The sequence below is a fragment of the Rhodnius prolixus genome, unplaced genomic scaffold (genome assembly GCF_049639745.1).
Source record: "Rhodnius prolixus isolate KJV_2025 unplaced genomic scaffold, Rpr scaffold_19, whole genome shotgun sequence".
In the NCBI taxonomy this organism is placed as follows: domain Eukaryota; kingdom Metazoa; phylum Arthropoda; class Insecta; order Hemiptera; family Reduviidae; genus Rhodnius; species Rhodnius prolixus.
This window is the reverse complement of record NW_027411584.1, coordinates 440,580-456,822: the sequence shown is the minus strand read 5'-3', so window position 1 is coordinate 456,822 and position 16,243 is coordinate 440,580. Positions and strand designations below refer to the sequence as shown.

At 32.2% G+C, this 16,243-nt stretch overlaps 1 protein-coding gene and 1 long non-coding RNA gene across 27 annotated transcripts in view; one reads left to right on the top strand and one right to left on the bottom strand.

The window, feature by feature from the left end:
• The window catches only part of LOC141448309 (transducin-like enhancer protein 3-B), a 263,733-nt gene that overhangs the window by 242,327 nt on the left and 5,163 nt on the right, over positions 1–16,243 (top strand). For 13 of the 26 annotated variants that reach the window (XM_074116603.1, XM_074116605.1, XM_074116607.1 and 10 more), the window contains 10 exons: positions 88–254; positions 363–487; positions 960–1,048; positions 1,142–1,391; positions 1,481–1,660; positions 2,412–2,627; positions 4,715–4,951; positions 6,234–9,535; positions 10,183–10,366; positions 12,407–15,961. In XM_074116603.1, coding sequence (XP_073972704.1) covers positions 88–254; positions 363–487; positions 960–1,048; positions 1,142–1,391; positions 1,481–1,660; positions 2,412–2,627; positions 4,715–4,951; positions 6,234–6,341 — 1,372 coding nt within the window. In that variant the 3' untranslated portion in view covers positions 6,342–9,535; positions 10,183–10,366; positions 12,407–15,961. The remainder of the gene's footprint in view (positions 1–87; positions 255–362; positions 488–959; positions 1,049–1,141; positions 1,392–1,480; positions 1,661–2,411; positions 2,628–4,714; positions 4,952–6,233; positions 9,536–10,182; positions 10,367–12,406; positions 15,962–16,243) is intronic. The other 13 variants (XM_074116599.1, XM_074116610.1, XM_074116596.1 and 10 more) reach the window with 9 other exon arrangements.
• Positions 9,262–11,615, bottom strand: LOC141448316 (uncharacterized). Its single transcript, XR_012454960.1, has 2 exons — positions 11,327–11,615; positions 9,262–10,190 (listed from the first exon to the last, which is right to left on the bottom strand). It is a non-coding gene; the product is annotated as an uncharacterized lncRNA (long non-coding RNA).

Sequence of the window (16,243 nt, the reverse complement as noted above, 5' to 3'; positions counted from 1 at the left end):
TTTAAATTTAGCTCTGCTTATTTTAAGTATTTTCAAGAATAGCTTCAAAAAATAGTAAAACGAGCTCTTAATGAACAATTTTTTTAGTCCAAGAAGTGGAACCTCTTCTAACGCTAGTACCCCGTCTACAAAGAAAATGGAAGAGAAACCTACGACGCCTATATCTAAGTCTGTTACCCCTACCAGTGGCGGGAGTGGAGGTAGCGTGGCCGGAGCCAGTGCAATGAAACCACTAGTTAAACCACCATCTTTGTGTGAGTATATTATTAACATTTTTTTGTTTTTGTTTTGCAAATTATTTGGATAAACTGGGTGAAATTTTATTTGGGAGAAAAAATTCAATGTTTGTTTCAATTTTTCAGCGCAATATCCACACTACCTGACTGGTGCGGGACCCCACGATCTACAAGCCGCTGCCGCAGCAGGATATGGTGCTTTGCACAACAACGTTCCTCCAACTCTAAACAGTTATCCTAGGCCGCCAATGGTGAGCCTTAAATACTTTCTTATAGTAGATAACATAAGTATTTAAGTCATTATAAGTTTCTAAGGTATTTTTATCGATTGAATAAGTAGTTTGGCTTTGGGCCAGAAGGTCCTGCTTAGCAAAAGAAAGACTTTCTATTATGAAAGTTGATTATTGTCAAATCAGAGAGTTAAGTTGTACAACTGCCCTATGCTGCAGCCCTAGTTTATTGCCCAAGTCTTCCGATATTTGTTTTCTTTGGATGTACTAAAGAGTATGCCTGGAATATGGTCTTAAGGATCGTGTTGTACCTTACTGTTACCAGTAAGGGAGGTCGTGTTTGCATGCAGTAGTAAATTTTGAAAAGTGTTAGATGATGGTACCATAATTTGTTCAGTTTCTGATTTATTTATTTTGTTTATGCAATAAAATAATAAAACTATATAATGTAACTACTGTCTTTGTTATTATTATACTATTTTAACAATAATAGATATCTTTGTTCCAGCTTGGCTACGACCCACATTCTCAGATGAGAGCTCCTCTAGGACCGACGTTAGCCGGCATTCCAGGAGGCAAACCGTAAGTTTTATAATTAGTTCCGTTTTTGACTGATCCTTTTTTTTTTTTTCAACATTTCGTGTTCATTTATTTATATCTTATTTTCTATTTCAGGGCTTATTCATTTCATGTAAGCGCTGAAGGTCAAATGCAGCCAGTACCATTCCCACCGGACGCCTTAATTGGTCCAGGTATACCAAGGCATGCCAGACAAATAAACACGCTTAGCCATGGTGAAGTAGTCTGCGCTGTAACCATTAGTAATCCTACGAAATATGTTTACACGGGTGGTAAAGGATGTGTAAAAGTGTGGGACATTAGCCAACCAGGTTCTAAAAGTCCAGTTTCCCAATTAGACTGTTTGGTAAGTTTGTAACAAATACCATGATTTTTTACAATGGAATAATTTAATATCCATTTCAAACTACTTACCCTTCTTTTTTTTAATTTCAGCAAAGAGATAACTATATAAGATCAGTAAAACTGTTACCCGATGGGAGGACACTGATAGTCGGCGGTGAAGCGAGTAATTTAAGTATTTGGGATTTAGCTTCACCCACACCTAGGATTAAAGCTGAACTTACCTCTAGTGCACCCGCATGTTACGCTCTGGCCATCAGTCCGGACAGCAAAGTAAGTCTGAGCTAAAATTACTGCTCCAGAATGCTCCATTTGCTAGTTAATCCTATCTGGACATTTCTTATTATCATATTGATCTGTTTTCTTAAAATCCTCATCTTGGTCGTCTTATTTCTATTTGTATGTCTAATACGTTGTTGGAATCATCTCTAATTTCTTATATTCTGACCTCTCTGATCGAGTGCACATATAAACTAATAAGCATATTTTCCGCTTGTTCATTCCTTTTCTCTTTCTCTCAAGACCTGCAGTTCGAAACTCAAGTGCGCATGAGAATGCGTGGGCCATTCTTTGGAGCTCTTTTTTTCTTATCTCCAGGATGGACACTATTGCTAGTCATAAAATTATAATTATGTAAATTGTACTCTCTGAACGGTACTACTATAAATAATTTTCTTCGTCTTGTTGAGTTCATCCATAGGACAGAATTAAGTATCTCTATCCTCTCATATCACCACCAATTCTCGGGTTTCATTTCTTTATTTGAGAAGCCATCAACTTGGAAGGGGTCTTGAGCTTTTTCGTTTAAGGCTAGCATACTTACTTCCTTTTTGTTAGCTCCTAAATTTTCTATTCGCAGCTATTCATTATTGTAATTTTGTTCAACTTCATAATAAATAGTTCCCATTTATTTGAATACTCGTATTTTCTTTTGGATTGTACCCTATTTCCAACTATCTATCCTTTTGTCCAATTTATTGTGTTTATACTTTACAAACCATTAATGCTGTGTAATTATTTACAGGTATGCTTCAGTTGTTGTTCGGATGGCAACATCGCCGTATGGGACCTGCATAATCAAACTTTAGTTAGACAATTTCAAGGCCATACAGATGGCGCTTCTTGTATAGATATCTCGGCGGATGGTACAAAGTTATGGACTGGCGGTTTAGATAATACTGTAAGATCGTGGGATCTTAGAGAAGGAAGACAATTACAGCAACATGATTTCTCCTCACAGGTGAGTCTTTGTATAGACACAAAGAAAATGAATGTAAGAAAAACTCTTAAAAAGAAAGTTCGTTTCTTCAGGCTGCAAAGGAGTAAGTTCACTTTTTCAGGCTGCAAAGACCGGCCCTTTATGTTCTGAGAACCTAGAGAACGAAAAAAACGTTTTTCGAGTTTTGTCCCGATTTTGTTCTCTGTCTTTCTGCTCTTGAGGGAGTGTATGAAAAACATGGAGAATAGAATACGTTGAAACTTTATTGTTTGCTTGTAGTGGAAAATAATCATCAGATATGAAGGTTAACTAACATACGAGGGTCGTTTGAAAAGTCCGTGCAAAGTCAGAGAGATAGCACCACTGGCGCGTATCGAGATTATGTTTAGTTAGTAGCATCTCTTGGAAGAACACACACCAAGTTTCAGCCAGATCGGTCTATTTCTTTGTGTTTGGCATTCGTTTGAATCGAGGAAGTCGAGTGATTTTCAAAAAATGGACGAAAAAGAATTTCGTGTGTTGATTAAACACTACTTTATGAAAGGCAAAACGCCTGAGGAGACTAAAGAGAAGCTTGATAAACATTATGGTGACTCTGCACCTTCCATTAGAACAGTTTATAAGTGGTTTCAAAATTTTCGGAGTGGCCATATGGGCACAAGTGACGCTGAACGATGTGGACGCCCTGTTGAGGTTACTACTCCAGAAATCATTGATAAAATCCATGATATGGTGATGGATGACAGAAGAGTGAAGGTGCGTGAGATTGCTAGTGCTGTGGGCATCTCGAATGAACGGGTACATAATATTTTGCATCAACATTTGAACATGACAGATGGGAGCCTGCGATTGCTCACGCTTGACCAAAAACGAAATCGTGTGAAGTGTTGCAAGGACGGTTTGCAGCTGTTCCAGAAGAATCCGCAGGACTTTAAGCGTCGTTACGTCACTGTGGATGAAACATGGATACATCACTACACTCCTGAGACCAAAGAACAATCTAAACAATGGGTTACCAAGGGGGGGGGGAATCTGCGCCAAAAAAGGCGTAGACCGTTCCTTCGGCCGGAAAGATTATGGCGACTGTCTTTTGGGATTCGCAAGGAATAATCCTCATCGACTATCTGGAAAAGGGTAAAACTATTGCAGGTGCATATTAATCATCGTTATTGGACCGTTTGAAAACCGAGCTGCAAGAAAAACGCCCACGATTGGCCCACAAAAAAGTCCTTTTCCATCACGACAACGCACCAGCTCACACCTCAGCAGTTGTGGTCGCAAAATTAATGGAAGTAGGGTTCCAACTCGTTTCACATCCCCCCTATTCTCCAGACTTGGCTCCCTCGGACTACTATTTGTTCCCCAATATGAAGAAATGGCTGGCGGGAAAAAGATTTTATTCAAACGAGGAGGTGATTGCAGAAACGAATGGCTATTTTTCAGACTTGGACAAATCCTATTATTCGGAAGGGATCAACAAACTAGAGCAGCGTTGGACGAAGTGTATAAGCCTAAAAGGAGACTATGTTGAAAAATAAAAAAGGTTTACCCCAAAAAATTAAGTAGTTTTTATTTTTGCACGGACTTTTCAAACGTCCCTCGTAGCGTTTAAGGCGCCACGGTAGCCGAGCGGTTAGAGGCGAGACCTGCAAAGCTAAGATGTATTGTGGTACTAAAAGAAATTTACAGTAAAGTACGTTTGCTAGTCGCCTCCGTCCACGACACCTAGTAAATGGTAGTTGGACGTAAAGCCCGCCTGAAAAAATAGGCGATTACTTTACTTTATTAACATAGCATTTAACTCAATGAACAAAGCTTGTTCACTTACCTTCATGACTTTGATGGAGAAATAAATAGACAGCCACGGGGAATAAAAGCGCTAACGTCCCTTAACAGAATAACAAGTTGGATCATTTTGAGATTTTAAGATTTAGAGGCATTCTGTTGGCCCACACTTTGTGTGCTAAGAGCTCTAATTGATTTAGAAAAATTAAACTTTTTTAGTGACAGTTGTCTAAATATATAGCTTTGTGTTAAAAATTACATGATTTTATTTATTTTTGTTTTGTTACCCGTTGAAAGCTTATAGTTTGTTTCTCTTGTTTCAGATCTTCTCCCTTGGATATTGCCCAACTGGAGAATGGTTAGCAGTTGGTATGGAAAATTCCAACGTAGAAGTATTGCACGCATTAAAACCGGACAAGTATCAGTTACATCTGCACGAATCGTGTGTACTATCATTAAGGTTTGCCGCCTGTGGTAAATGGTTTGTCTCCACCGGCAAGGATAACCTCTTGAACGCCTGGAGGACGCCCTACGGTGCTTCCATCTTCCAGGTCTGTCCTGTTAGTTGCTATTTTCTTTGTCTTTTTTTGCATGGGGTCATTTTTTTGTTTTGTTTTCTTTTTTTATGGTGTTGATGTTGTTGATTTTAAGTGAATATTACTTATAATCAGATCCACACATTGCAGACAGCTTTATGGCAAGTGTCCCATTGCAGATAGGTATATCAGATAGTTCTTGACAACCAATAGATTGCAGTAAAAAAAAGAAAACTACTGAATTCCATCTTTTAAAGAAAATACTTACTTCTGATTTTGATTGGTGATAAATTTTAATGATAGACTGTAATGTTCTGTACAGGCGTAAACTAAAATTTTTAGCTACGAAGCTATTTGGTTTAGAGCTCTTCTGTACTTTTATTGTCTGTACATTATTTTATAGAGTATTTTGAGATTGATCTGAGCCTACTACATATTCTCTTGGTTCATAGCTTCCAGTGGAATGATAGAGCTCTTTTTGGGATCCTGTAAGCCTAGATTAAAACTGTCCGGTAGGATCGTCAAAAAGAGCACGAAAAAGCGTAACGTTGAAAACACCCAATTTTGACAATTTTTATTTTTCTATAAAAGATAAAATTCCCAAATTTTCTTTAAATTATAGGGAAAATCCTCTTTTAAATAAATGTATTTATTTTTTTTGCATCAACCCATATCTAATAGATTTCGGGAAAAAATTTGTCGAAAATGAGCAAAAACGGGATTTTCAAAAATTGTTTTTGTTGTTACCTTTTTTTGTATTAAAGTATTGTTAGTTGAAGTGGAATTTTATTAAAAGTCTCATCCAATGCGACCTAAAAGATTACGTGTTTAAATTTTCTAGTAAGCAGTGCCTAATATTTTATTATGAACATATCTTTCAAGAAAGTGAAAAATAAGTTATTCGTGGGAGACGTGCATTTTAGTTATACATCCAGTCTCGAGAATGGTAGAATCTGAGAAAACTTGTAATATTGGGATTGCCTAATTGACCATGTCCCTCTCCTCAAATAAGGTAAAGTAATGCCTATAGTTTTTCTGGTGCACTTTACTGGAAAATCCATATCCTACGATATAATTTAATCCAAGACGAAGTCCGGGAATGGAATCCAGTGCCACCAATACATTTTAGCATTGCGGTTCTCGCCTCTAACCGTTCAGCAATCGTGGCACCTTCTCTTGTCCTACTATTGTGATGACCTTACAATGTGTGGATCTAATAATGATTAAATGAATATGTACTCATTTAATGTGTTTATTAATGCGTATGGTTCATTCAAAATGATAATAATAAATTATTTGTTCACAGAGCAAGGAATCCTCATCAGTGCTTAGCTGTGATATATCAGCAGACGATAAATACATAGTGACAGGTTCTGGCGACAAAAAAGCAACCGTCTACGAGGTTATTTACTGACCACGCACTAAAACTAAGAAGTGATCTATATCGCAGACTGGTATCACGTTCAGTGGATCATCAGTTATCTGCAGTTAACATACTATTCTCGTTACTTTTCTGTTTTGTTCTATGAATTGTTAGCAATTTTTTTTACTGTGAATTGTTAACAGAAAGTGAACAAAAGGAGAAATAAAAAAATAAAGGGGCTATAGTTGTTTACCTAAATCAAACAAGAGTAAAACGAATCTCTAAAATTCAATTATGCTTGCTCGGGGTAAAAAATGGACGCTTAAATATTTTTAATAGCGCTGAGCTGAATAATTTTTCTTTATTTTAAAAGAAGTAAAGAAATAAAACTATTGTGACTTATGTTGTTTTTATTATTATTGTTTTGTTTTTAAGACGTGTTTTTAGAGGAAGATATGAACTTACACTAAAACGTAAACAAAAGTGAGGATAAGAGAGAATAAGTTAATAGTACCATATTTTTTTGGTCTTTATTATTATTATAATTATTATATTATTATTAATTTCCCTCCTCTAAAAAGTAACAACAGAAAATATTGTGATGTTCTCTCTAATAATATAAAAAAAATACATGGAGTCAAGTGATGTGTTCATCGTTTGTACAGAAAAATTGTGAATTCTATTTAAAAGTAATAATAATTGTGTATTTCTCAATATTTAAAAAAGAAAAATAAATTAAAAAAAAGTAAACTTAAATTAAAATAAAGAACGGGAAGTATATTTATATTTAAGCTAGTAATTGTATATTTCTAAAACTTTAAATTACAAAAAATATATATTAAAAAGGCTTTGTGTATAGAGAAGGCTGCTGCCAAGTTGTTTTTTAATTAATTTAAAATGGCGTGCTGTCTAGTGTACACGATTCGTAAGTTTTAATTTTTTTTAATTTTATTTTTTAAATAATTTAAATATCTACTTAAATATGTAAAGAAAAAAAAAGGTTGTAATTGTAATAGTCTCTTCACATGTGGGGCAACAGCGAAATCAGGTGGAGTGAAACAGCGAAATCAGCGTCTTTTTTGGCGTTCCGGTAAATAGAATACTTATATTTTTGTGTTTCGAAATGATTTTTTTGAACTTCTTTGTACACTTCAACGAAAGTTCATTCGTACATAGGGTTAGATCGTTAGGACCAGCACATTTACTACTTGCAGTAACCTTAGCTGTTTTATTCAGACTGGATTTTTCAGCCTTTTGTATTATTTCTTGTAAACGTTATTACGATTGAACGCAACTGTGTTGCCCCGCATGTGAATAGCTTTACTACTTTTTTATATTATAATTTTTTTTTTTTTTTTGGCAATATCTTTACTAAGGTCAAAGAAAAATCTCTGTTAGGTTTTCTATTATTTGAAATGGAAAAATAATTGTTAAAAGCACGAAAAGAAAAATAATAATTTGTTTTTTCTCATTAGAAATTTTGTAAATATTTAAGGAAAAAACAGATTCACTTTTAATATTTTTATTTTGTATCTTCTCCCCTCCCCCAAGAGAAGCTAAGGTGCTTATGTTTATTTTATTTTCAAAAAAAAAAAAGTATAAAACATTTTTAAAATAAAAATATTTATGCATTTTTATATAGAAAAAAGTATGTTATATATATAGTTTTAAGGTGTACCTATGCAGAAAGAAAAAAATAAAATGGCATTTTTATAAGAATGCATAAATAATGATTAAATAAAAATGTTGTTAATAAAGATGAGGCTTTTTATTTCCACCATTTAATTATTTATAGCATCTGCAGTCATTAAGGGATTCACTCCATCTTTTCTTCATACAATTCATTTCTTGGATTGTCGGTAGCCTATAAACATCCTTGCAAACCAATAGAGGGTATAGCTATAACTAAGTGAAGATGTGTGTTCATAAGTCTAAACGATTCCTTAATTTTCTTAGAGTGCAAGAATATCTTAGCTCTCGGTGACTTCACTGCAAAGAAACTCCAAACACGTATAGGGGACTACTTTTCCATTCGCTTCAACGTTGCTGCGATATAGGTGGGCTGATAAGGTAATCCAAGCATTCTAAATGAAGCTTCTCGTCAAATTCGAGGACAGATGCTTTGAAATTTCTCCTTTTTTTTCAACCTATACCATCCCTGGTTCAGTTGTTACACAGATTGCAATGCCTTGTAATTACACGTGTACATATTTATTAACTAATTATGTGAATAGTTAAAAAATTAAAAAAACAAACTCAATTCAAACAATATTTTTACTCAGGAATCTAGAAATATGAGGGAACTGAGTGAAGTTCTGCAAGATATAGACAAAAAAGACGAACACTTCTAATCCTTTTTCAAGGTAAGAACAGAATGTTGGAAGCTTTTAAGAGAAACAGGTGTGTAGTCATGTTGTGTAGTATGCCCTGAACTGAGTCATCTTTTCATTGTGTAAGCTTCTGAGTGTTTATTTCCAGTACAATCCCTTACATCATCTCAAGTAAATTCACAATGCTTATACCTAAACCATTTTTAGGGTTCTATTACTGTAGTACAAAGAAGCTTTGTTTTAGTCTAAACTTATTTTAGGACGTATACTGCCTTCTTGGTTCAATTCCTAAACAATCACTTGTAGAGGCCTTTTGTGAACACTCTTCATTGACCAGGAAAACCATCTACAAAATAGACCAAGGATATTTTTCAAGATTTTGTCTATGTAGTCAATGAAGGCCTGGTTATTTTAATATAAGGAATAAGAACAATAAGTATAGGACCGAATCTTACAACATATTTCTCAATATTAATAATTATTTCCGTTATTTTTAAAATATATCTCAATACAACTGGGATAAACAGGGAACTGACATAATTTAAGAGTTTTCTGCTTAAAAATGCGCGCCTTCTTGGGTAAAATACAATTCTGAAGCATTATCTGTGAAACAAAAATACACAAGTCTTAAATAAATATACTAGGTTTCATTAATTTTATTTCACTATTTTTCAAAAAGTGTTTTACAGCCCAATAACATATTGAATATCACACATATGCCATGTGACATCTTGTAACTACTACGTAACCTTCTTCACTCAGCAAGTTCGTTGTGTGTAGGAACGTCAGTGGAGTATACGATTTATATTCTATTTTTATTAAAATTATTTAATGTATAATTAATCCTGGATCAAAACTGTAAGGAATTTAACTGAGTACTACGATGGACAAAATCAATGATACATTTCAAATCAGGTAATAACAAATAAATGTTAATGCATAGTGTTTTTTTTCAATTTAAGCATGTTTTGCTGGGTGAATTCTCCCCTCATGTATTCATGTATCTATTCCATTATCATGTTGTATCAGCTTCACTTGATGCAGAATTATTCTGCAGTTGTGAAAATAAATAAATTAAAAAAAAAAAAGCATGTTTTGAGACATTATTTAAAAAAATAATACTTTTTATTATTACAAAGAAAACTCCTCATAATAAAAAAGAGGTTTTAATGAATTTAACTTCTTTTTTTTTTAAATTGTTTACGTTTGTTTTGGTTGATAATTAGTACTGGTAGTACACTTTTTCTATAGTGTTATTTTGGTCTCAAAGGTGGCTTAAAGTTTCTTTAAACAAAAATTATCTTTTCTTTTTGAACAAAGCATCAAACTTCGTTAATGCTGTCTATAAAAATACAGAATCTACATATTTGGCAGCATAATTTTTATTTTTTAGAATAAGGTACTGTACATTAATGTATATTAAAGTACAGTAACGTAAAAACTATAAGTTTGATTATATTTTGTTATTTAATAGCCTGATGAAATGTGCATGTACAGTGGTAGGTAGATACTGCAGTCATGAGCTTTTTATCTTTATCCAGTGCTTTCCATTACTTTACCAGGTTGCAGCCTAATAACATATTAAATAATGCTCAGCTTTCATCTGGAAATAGTTACCTCTATGGCCCTACCTTACTTCTAGCAGCATGCCGATAATATTATGTGATTCTCATTAAATCTATTCTGGAATATAAAGAAGTAAAGGAAATATACTTACCATTTTGCCTGTGTTGGACTGTTCTTCTGGTAAGCTTATATATTATTATTTCTTATTGGCGCGTCAACATCTAAGATTTATCTATTATTTCATAAGTTCTATTTCCAGCCATCAATTAAAACAATTATTCACCCAAATTAAACTGTTTTCTACAATATTATTTATGTTTTTAATGAAACCATTTTTTACTTAAATTTCATGGAAAAAGATTCAGTTTCATTCAAAAAAGGAAAAAGGTAATATTTGAAAATTATATTCAATATTCTAGTCAAATTAACCAAGTTGACAATTTATTAATCTTGGTAGTTCTAATTTTGGTTGGAAAAAGGCTAACATTTTATTGAAATTACTTAAAACTTACATTCGTAGCTTGTAGCACTTTCTAATAATAAACTAATAAAATTATTATTTGGCCAAATAAAACCTCTTTTCCTCAAAATATTAATTTTGTTTAAATAATAAATTATTTTAGAAAAATGGTATTATTTAAACTGAATAAAAGTTATATTTTTTAGATAAATGAGGTTATTGTTAAATTAAGAAAACAAGGTTTAAGTTCTTAAAAGCAATCATTTAAAAGTATATGCGTTGGCTATTTCTTTGTTAAACTACGTTTATCTGTATTGATTAAAAAATGATTGTGATACTGGGTTCGATTCCCGATCTATGCCTTAGATTTTATTTAATAGTTAAAGTGAGAAATTTCTTGTGAGGAACGTTTGCTAGTCGCCTCTATCCTTATTTGATAGTTACTAAAGCCCACCTAAAAAAATAAAATACCTAAAAAGTAATACTTCAGTAAGGCCGGCAGTGCACTGAAAAAAGCTTCGGACGCCAATAACCTTAGATGTTGACGCGCCTTAAACATTAATAACAAAAAAAATAATCATCATCATAATCATAATGTTTGAAGTAGTCTGCTTTGAGCTGAATCGATCTGCTTTGTTTTTGCACATCTCCGATTCTTTCACTTTTCAGAAGGTCTTTACCTTATTGTTGTTCATCTATCTGTGGATATATTCTCCAAAAAAAGCACAGGTATTCTCATTTCTATGTCAAACCACTAAGAAACCTAAACACTATATCTAATTTGACACACTCTGGAATAAACACGCTAGAAACTACGCAATAAGGTCTGTTTCCCGTTAAAATTTGAATGTCTCTTCCACACCCTAATTGGCAACCAGTCCTCCTCCTCCACCTTCTTTATATTTTCCGTGTTTTTCTTTTTTTCATAGCTTTCTTTTGTTTTTCTCTCAAACACAATGTTTTATTGCTTTGTCTCGGTGAACAATCTACACAGTAATATTTACTTTTTCGTGAGGTGGGTGCTGCTATTTTATTTAAAATTCAGATATATTTTTGTGATTTTTATTCGTTTGCTTAGATAAATATGTAAATAAGTTTGCTTATTGAATTTTATATAAATATTTACTTTTTTCAACTTTTCTTTTTCTAAGTCACTATCAAGTGCCGTTATTACAATCGAACATATTTTGTATTTGAGTTTTCGCCGAAAATACACGCTTCCAGAAATACTCCCCCACCATTTCACCAAATGCCTAAAATACCACTCGCTCAAGATTTTTTTTTTTTATCACCTACACCTAATCTTATATACATCCAAATCAACTTATAATTGGAAATATATTTTTCGTTAAAAATGTTTTTGGGGAGGGTGATAAAGTAAAAAAAGGTTACATAACGTAAGGACATGACATTTCTTAAAGATGGGTTAAGGCCACTTCTTAGCATTAGTAATAGCAGTGAACAAGAATAATCTCTTGCTAGCTGAAGATTCGTTTTCCTCACATCTTTCATTTTATCTCGAATCCTGCTATCTTAAAAACATTACTTCAATAGAGGTTTAGCTGGATTGTTTAGCAATAACAGTCTAAACATTGTTAACATCTATTTTTTATAGAATTTATTCTATAATAACTATATTTAAATAACTTCAAAATGAAAAAATTTATTTTCTCAAAATAAAAATAAAAAATATATCCTTTCAAAAATAATTAAATGTATTTTTGTTGTAGTATTTTTAATTTGAGTTCATATATATTTAGTAACACCAATTACAAAGCTCCAGATTATGGTGCCTGTGGAACAAGGAAGGTTCTCTTAGGTTATACATCACATGCTTATCAGTGACTTGTCTTTGCTGAACGAGAGACGTAGATCAATTTGATGTTGATAGGAGTTGTTATAGCTGCAATATATGCTGTAACTGATATTTCGTACGTTTGGAGGTGAGTTAGTAAACCTAGATACGTAAGTTGGAATACTATTTCTCAGGTATTATTTATTTATTTATTGCTATATGAAATACATCTATTAGCATAGAGTTGACATTCTCAGTTTTACAGTTTAAAATAATATCCTTTGCAAAATCATTATATAGTTACAAAATAATAAAGAAAAATAAATTAAAACTTAACTCTCCAAATTTCACATATTACCCAAATAAGAAAAGAAAACTAAAATGGAGACAGAAGTTTTCAACTTTACAGAATATTAATTATTAACATTGACAATGATATTTTTCATTTTAATCCTGCAGACAGTCTACAGATCTCCAACAGGTAAAAATAAACATATACTTTTTTTCAACACTACCAAAAGTGTAAATATTAACAAGATTTGATGTATATTCGTCAAATGTAATATATTGTTTTAAAAATTTAGATCTAAAGCTGAAATAAATAGGGCATTCCAATAAGAGATGTTTCACACAATTTAATGTTTGCTATTCTTAATTAGCTAGTAATCCTTAATATATTAATATTAACAATTAATGTGAAGTAATATTGAGGTTCTAAGTGAGCGAAGTAACAAATATTTCTGTATATTGAGGAATAACCAGAGTTCAGAGCTCTATAAATAACTAAACTCAGGAGATTATTTTTCATTTTCTGTACTCTTATTCTCAGCAACAAAATTCATCGCCAGGGTGTCTTCTATACTATTTCTCAGACAAGTACTAATGCTTTTACGGTTCTCTTAGGTTATGCAACATATGCTTATCAGTGACTTGTCTTTGCTGTGCGAGAGACGTAGATGAATTGGATGTTGATAGCTGTTATAGCTGCAATATTTGCTGTAACTGGTATTTCGTACGTTTGGAGATAAGAGTTAGTAAATCAGCACAAGTTGAAATACTATTTCTTTACTTGAAATACCGTAAGGTAGTGTAATCTTATTTCTATATTCCAGGCATTAATTCTGTGTTTTTGTTAATTGTAATTTTAAATTCATTTTATTTTTTAGTTGTGTATGATTTCAACTTCTCTTTTGATATTTGATGATATTCTCTTTTCTTTCATGGATTTATTTTTTGAAATAACCCTCTAGTTTCTCTTTACGTATATATTATATTACGTTAAGTAAATCTAATTCGGAAGTAATGATCTTTTAAATTCAAGCTTAATTTTATGGCATGTTAGATAAGATTATGGATCAACTTGTTTTCTTCAGTCACGCCGCCAACAGAAGTCTTGACTGTGCCATCACCTTGTAGGTCAACCTTTTTTTTTAAGGTCTAGAAATTCCTTTTAAGTTGTTTCCTCTTATATCTATTCTGATCACTCTAGATGCTAAAGACTTCGTATCACTAAGCAAAGAATCAAACAGGTTAGAAAGGATAGTTCTTTTTTTTCTCGTCTCAGTATGATATTATGATTCAAGAAAATTCATTTCAAATAGATGGGTTAAGGCCACTTCTTAGCATTAGTAAGAGCAGTGTACAAGATCTCTAGCTTACTGAAGATTCGTTTTCCTAACATCTTTCACTTTATCTCGAATCCTGCTAGCTAAAAAAGATTACTTCAATAGAGGTTTAGCTGGATTGTTTAGCAATAACAGTCTAAACATTGTAAACATCTATTTTTATCAAAATTTATTCTATTATTCAATATCTAGATTCACTTCTAAATGAAAATTTTTTATTTTTCCAAAATAAAAAAAAAATATCCTTTCGAAAATAATTAAATGATTCATTTGTTGAAGCATTTTTAATTCGAGTTCAAATATATTTAGTTACACCAGTTACAAAGCTCCAGATTATGGTGCTTGTGGAACAAGGAAGGTTCTCTTAGGTTATACAACATATGCTTATCAGTGACTTGCCTTTGCTGTTCGAGAGACGTAGATAAATTTGATGCTGTTAGGAATTGTTATGGCTGCAATATTTGCAGCTATTTTGTACGTTTGGAGATAAGAGTAAGTAAACCAGCACAATTAAGTTAAAATACTATTTCTCTACTTGAAATTTTATAGTATATTTTATAGTGTATCTAGTACTAGTGTTTCTTATTTCTATATTCCAGGCATTAATTCTCTGTGTTTGTTAATTATAATTTTAAATTCATTTTATTTTTAATTTTGTGTGATTTCGGGTATATTCTCTTTTCTTTCATTGAGAAATGTGTTCATTTTCTGTTACCATAAACGACTTAATAGTAGAATATTCAATGTGTTTTAAATGAATTTTCTTGAATCATAATATTATGTACTAAAGAGGCTGTAGAAGTGATCCCAAAACTGTGTTCTTAAAAAGATTTGAATTTTATTATTTTTCTGAAATTGTTACACTGTTTTCAAATGGCTAACATCGAGCTATTAGCTAAATAATCTAATATTTAATTTACTGGTGCTGTACTTTTTCTTTCCTTATCATTTATACAGATCCAGTTTGAGACTTGTTCGTGGTTTTGTAAATAGCGTCAGAAACTTGGAACATATTCAAAAATGTCGGGAACTTACTGTCGTGTTTTCTTAAGTTCGCTGAAATTGTCTAAGAGTAGAACTCTATGAAATCTTACTACTTCATTAAGAAAAAGTATTTTTTTTTGTTAATGCCAAGATTGGACCTTCATATTTTCATGTCAAAATATAATCGGGACATCTGCAGCAATATTAGATCGGATTTACTTACTTATTTATTAATTTAGATGATTACGGTTGAACAAATTTTTCTGCTAACATCTACATAACTTGACTGACTCACAAAATACCACCTCACTAATTTGGGTTCAGGTCAAAGTATTTATCAATAACATCAAGTTGAACGAATAACTGAACATATCTTGCATAAAGTAGAAAACAGTAAGTACACAGCAGCTATATTTCTTGATTTAGCTGATATATCTGACAATTTTGACACGTTGGACTGCTGTACAAAATTAGGTAGACTTACGCTATTAATTACATTATTCAAATCATACTAACTTTTTTAGAAGACCTAACTTTTGTAGGTAAGATTCATAAGATTTTAATTTATTGATTAAATTTTATTTTGGTAGATTTAAAAATAAATAAATTTTTAAAAAACAGCTGGAATCAGCTGTTTAGATAACCTTCACTTACCAGCTGATCAGCCTGGCCAGTTACCGTCTGCCATCTTTAACTCGTTCGTGATGTCTCTTCATTATCGTGACTTTTTAAGTGGATATTAGTGCGTGTTAAAGTGAAATTCGGGTTTATAAATTGAGTTTAAGTTATACTTAGTGCGTGATATACAGTTTTAGTGCGAATAGGGTTGTGAATTATTTTAGTAAGTGTCAAGTGCTATTGGACTGGAGATCTACTGAGATGCTGATGAACTTGGATATTCTTTAGACAAGGTAAGACTTTATTATCAATTATTTAATAATATTTTTATTATTCTTGCATGAAAACAGCATGCTATCATTTATTTATAACTTACAAATTATAATCAATGCATCGTCTTGCTTCGTTCAGTTTTGGTTAATTCTTTAATTTATTGAACACTACAAAAAGTATTTAAATTGATATCTAAACCTTTTTGATGAATTCTTTGATCTTTTCTTTTAATCGACTATGAGCTCAAAATTAGTATTCTTGGTTTACACTGGGTCAAAAAAGTGTGTGAACACTTCTCTAAA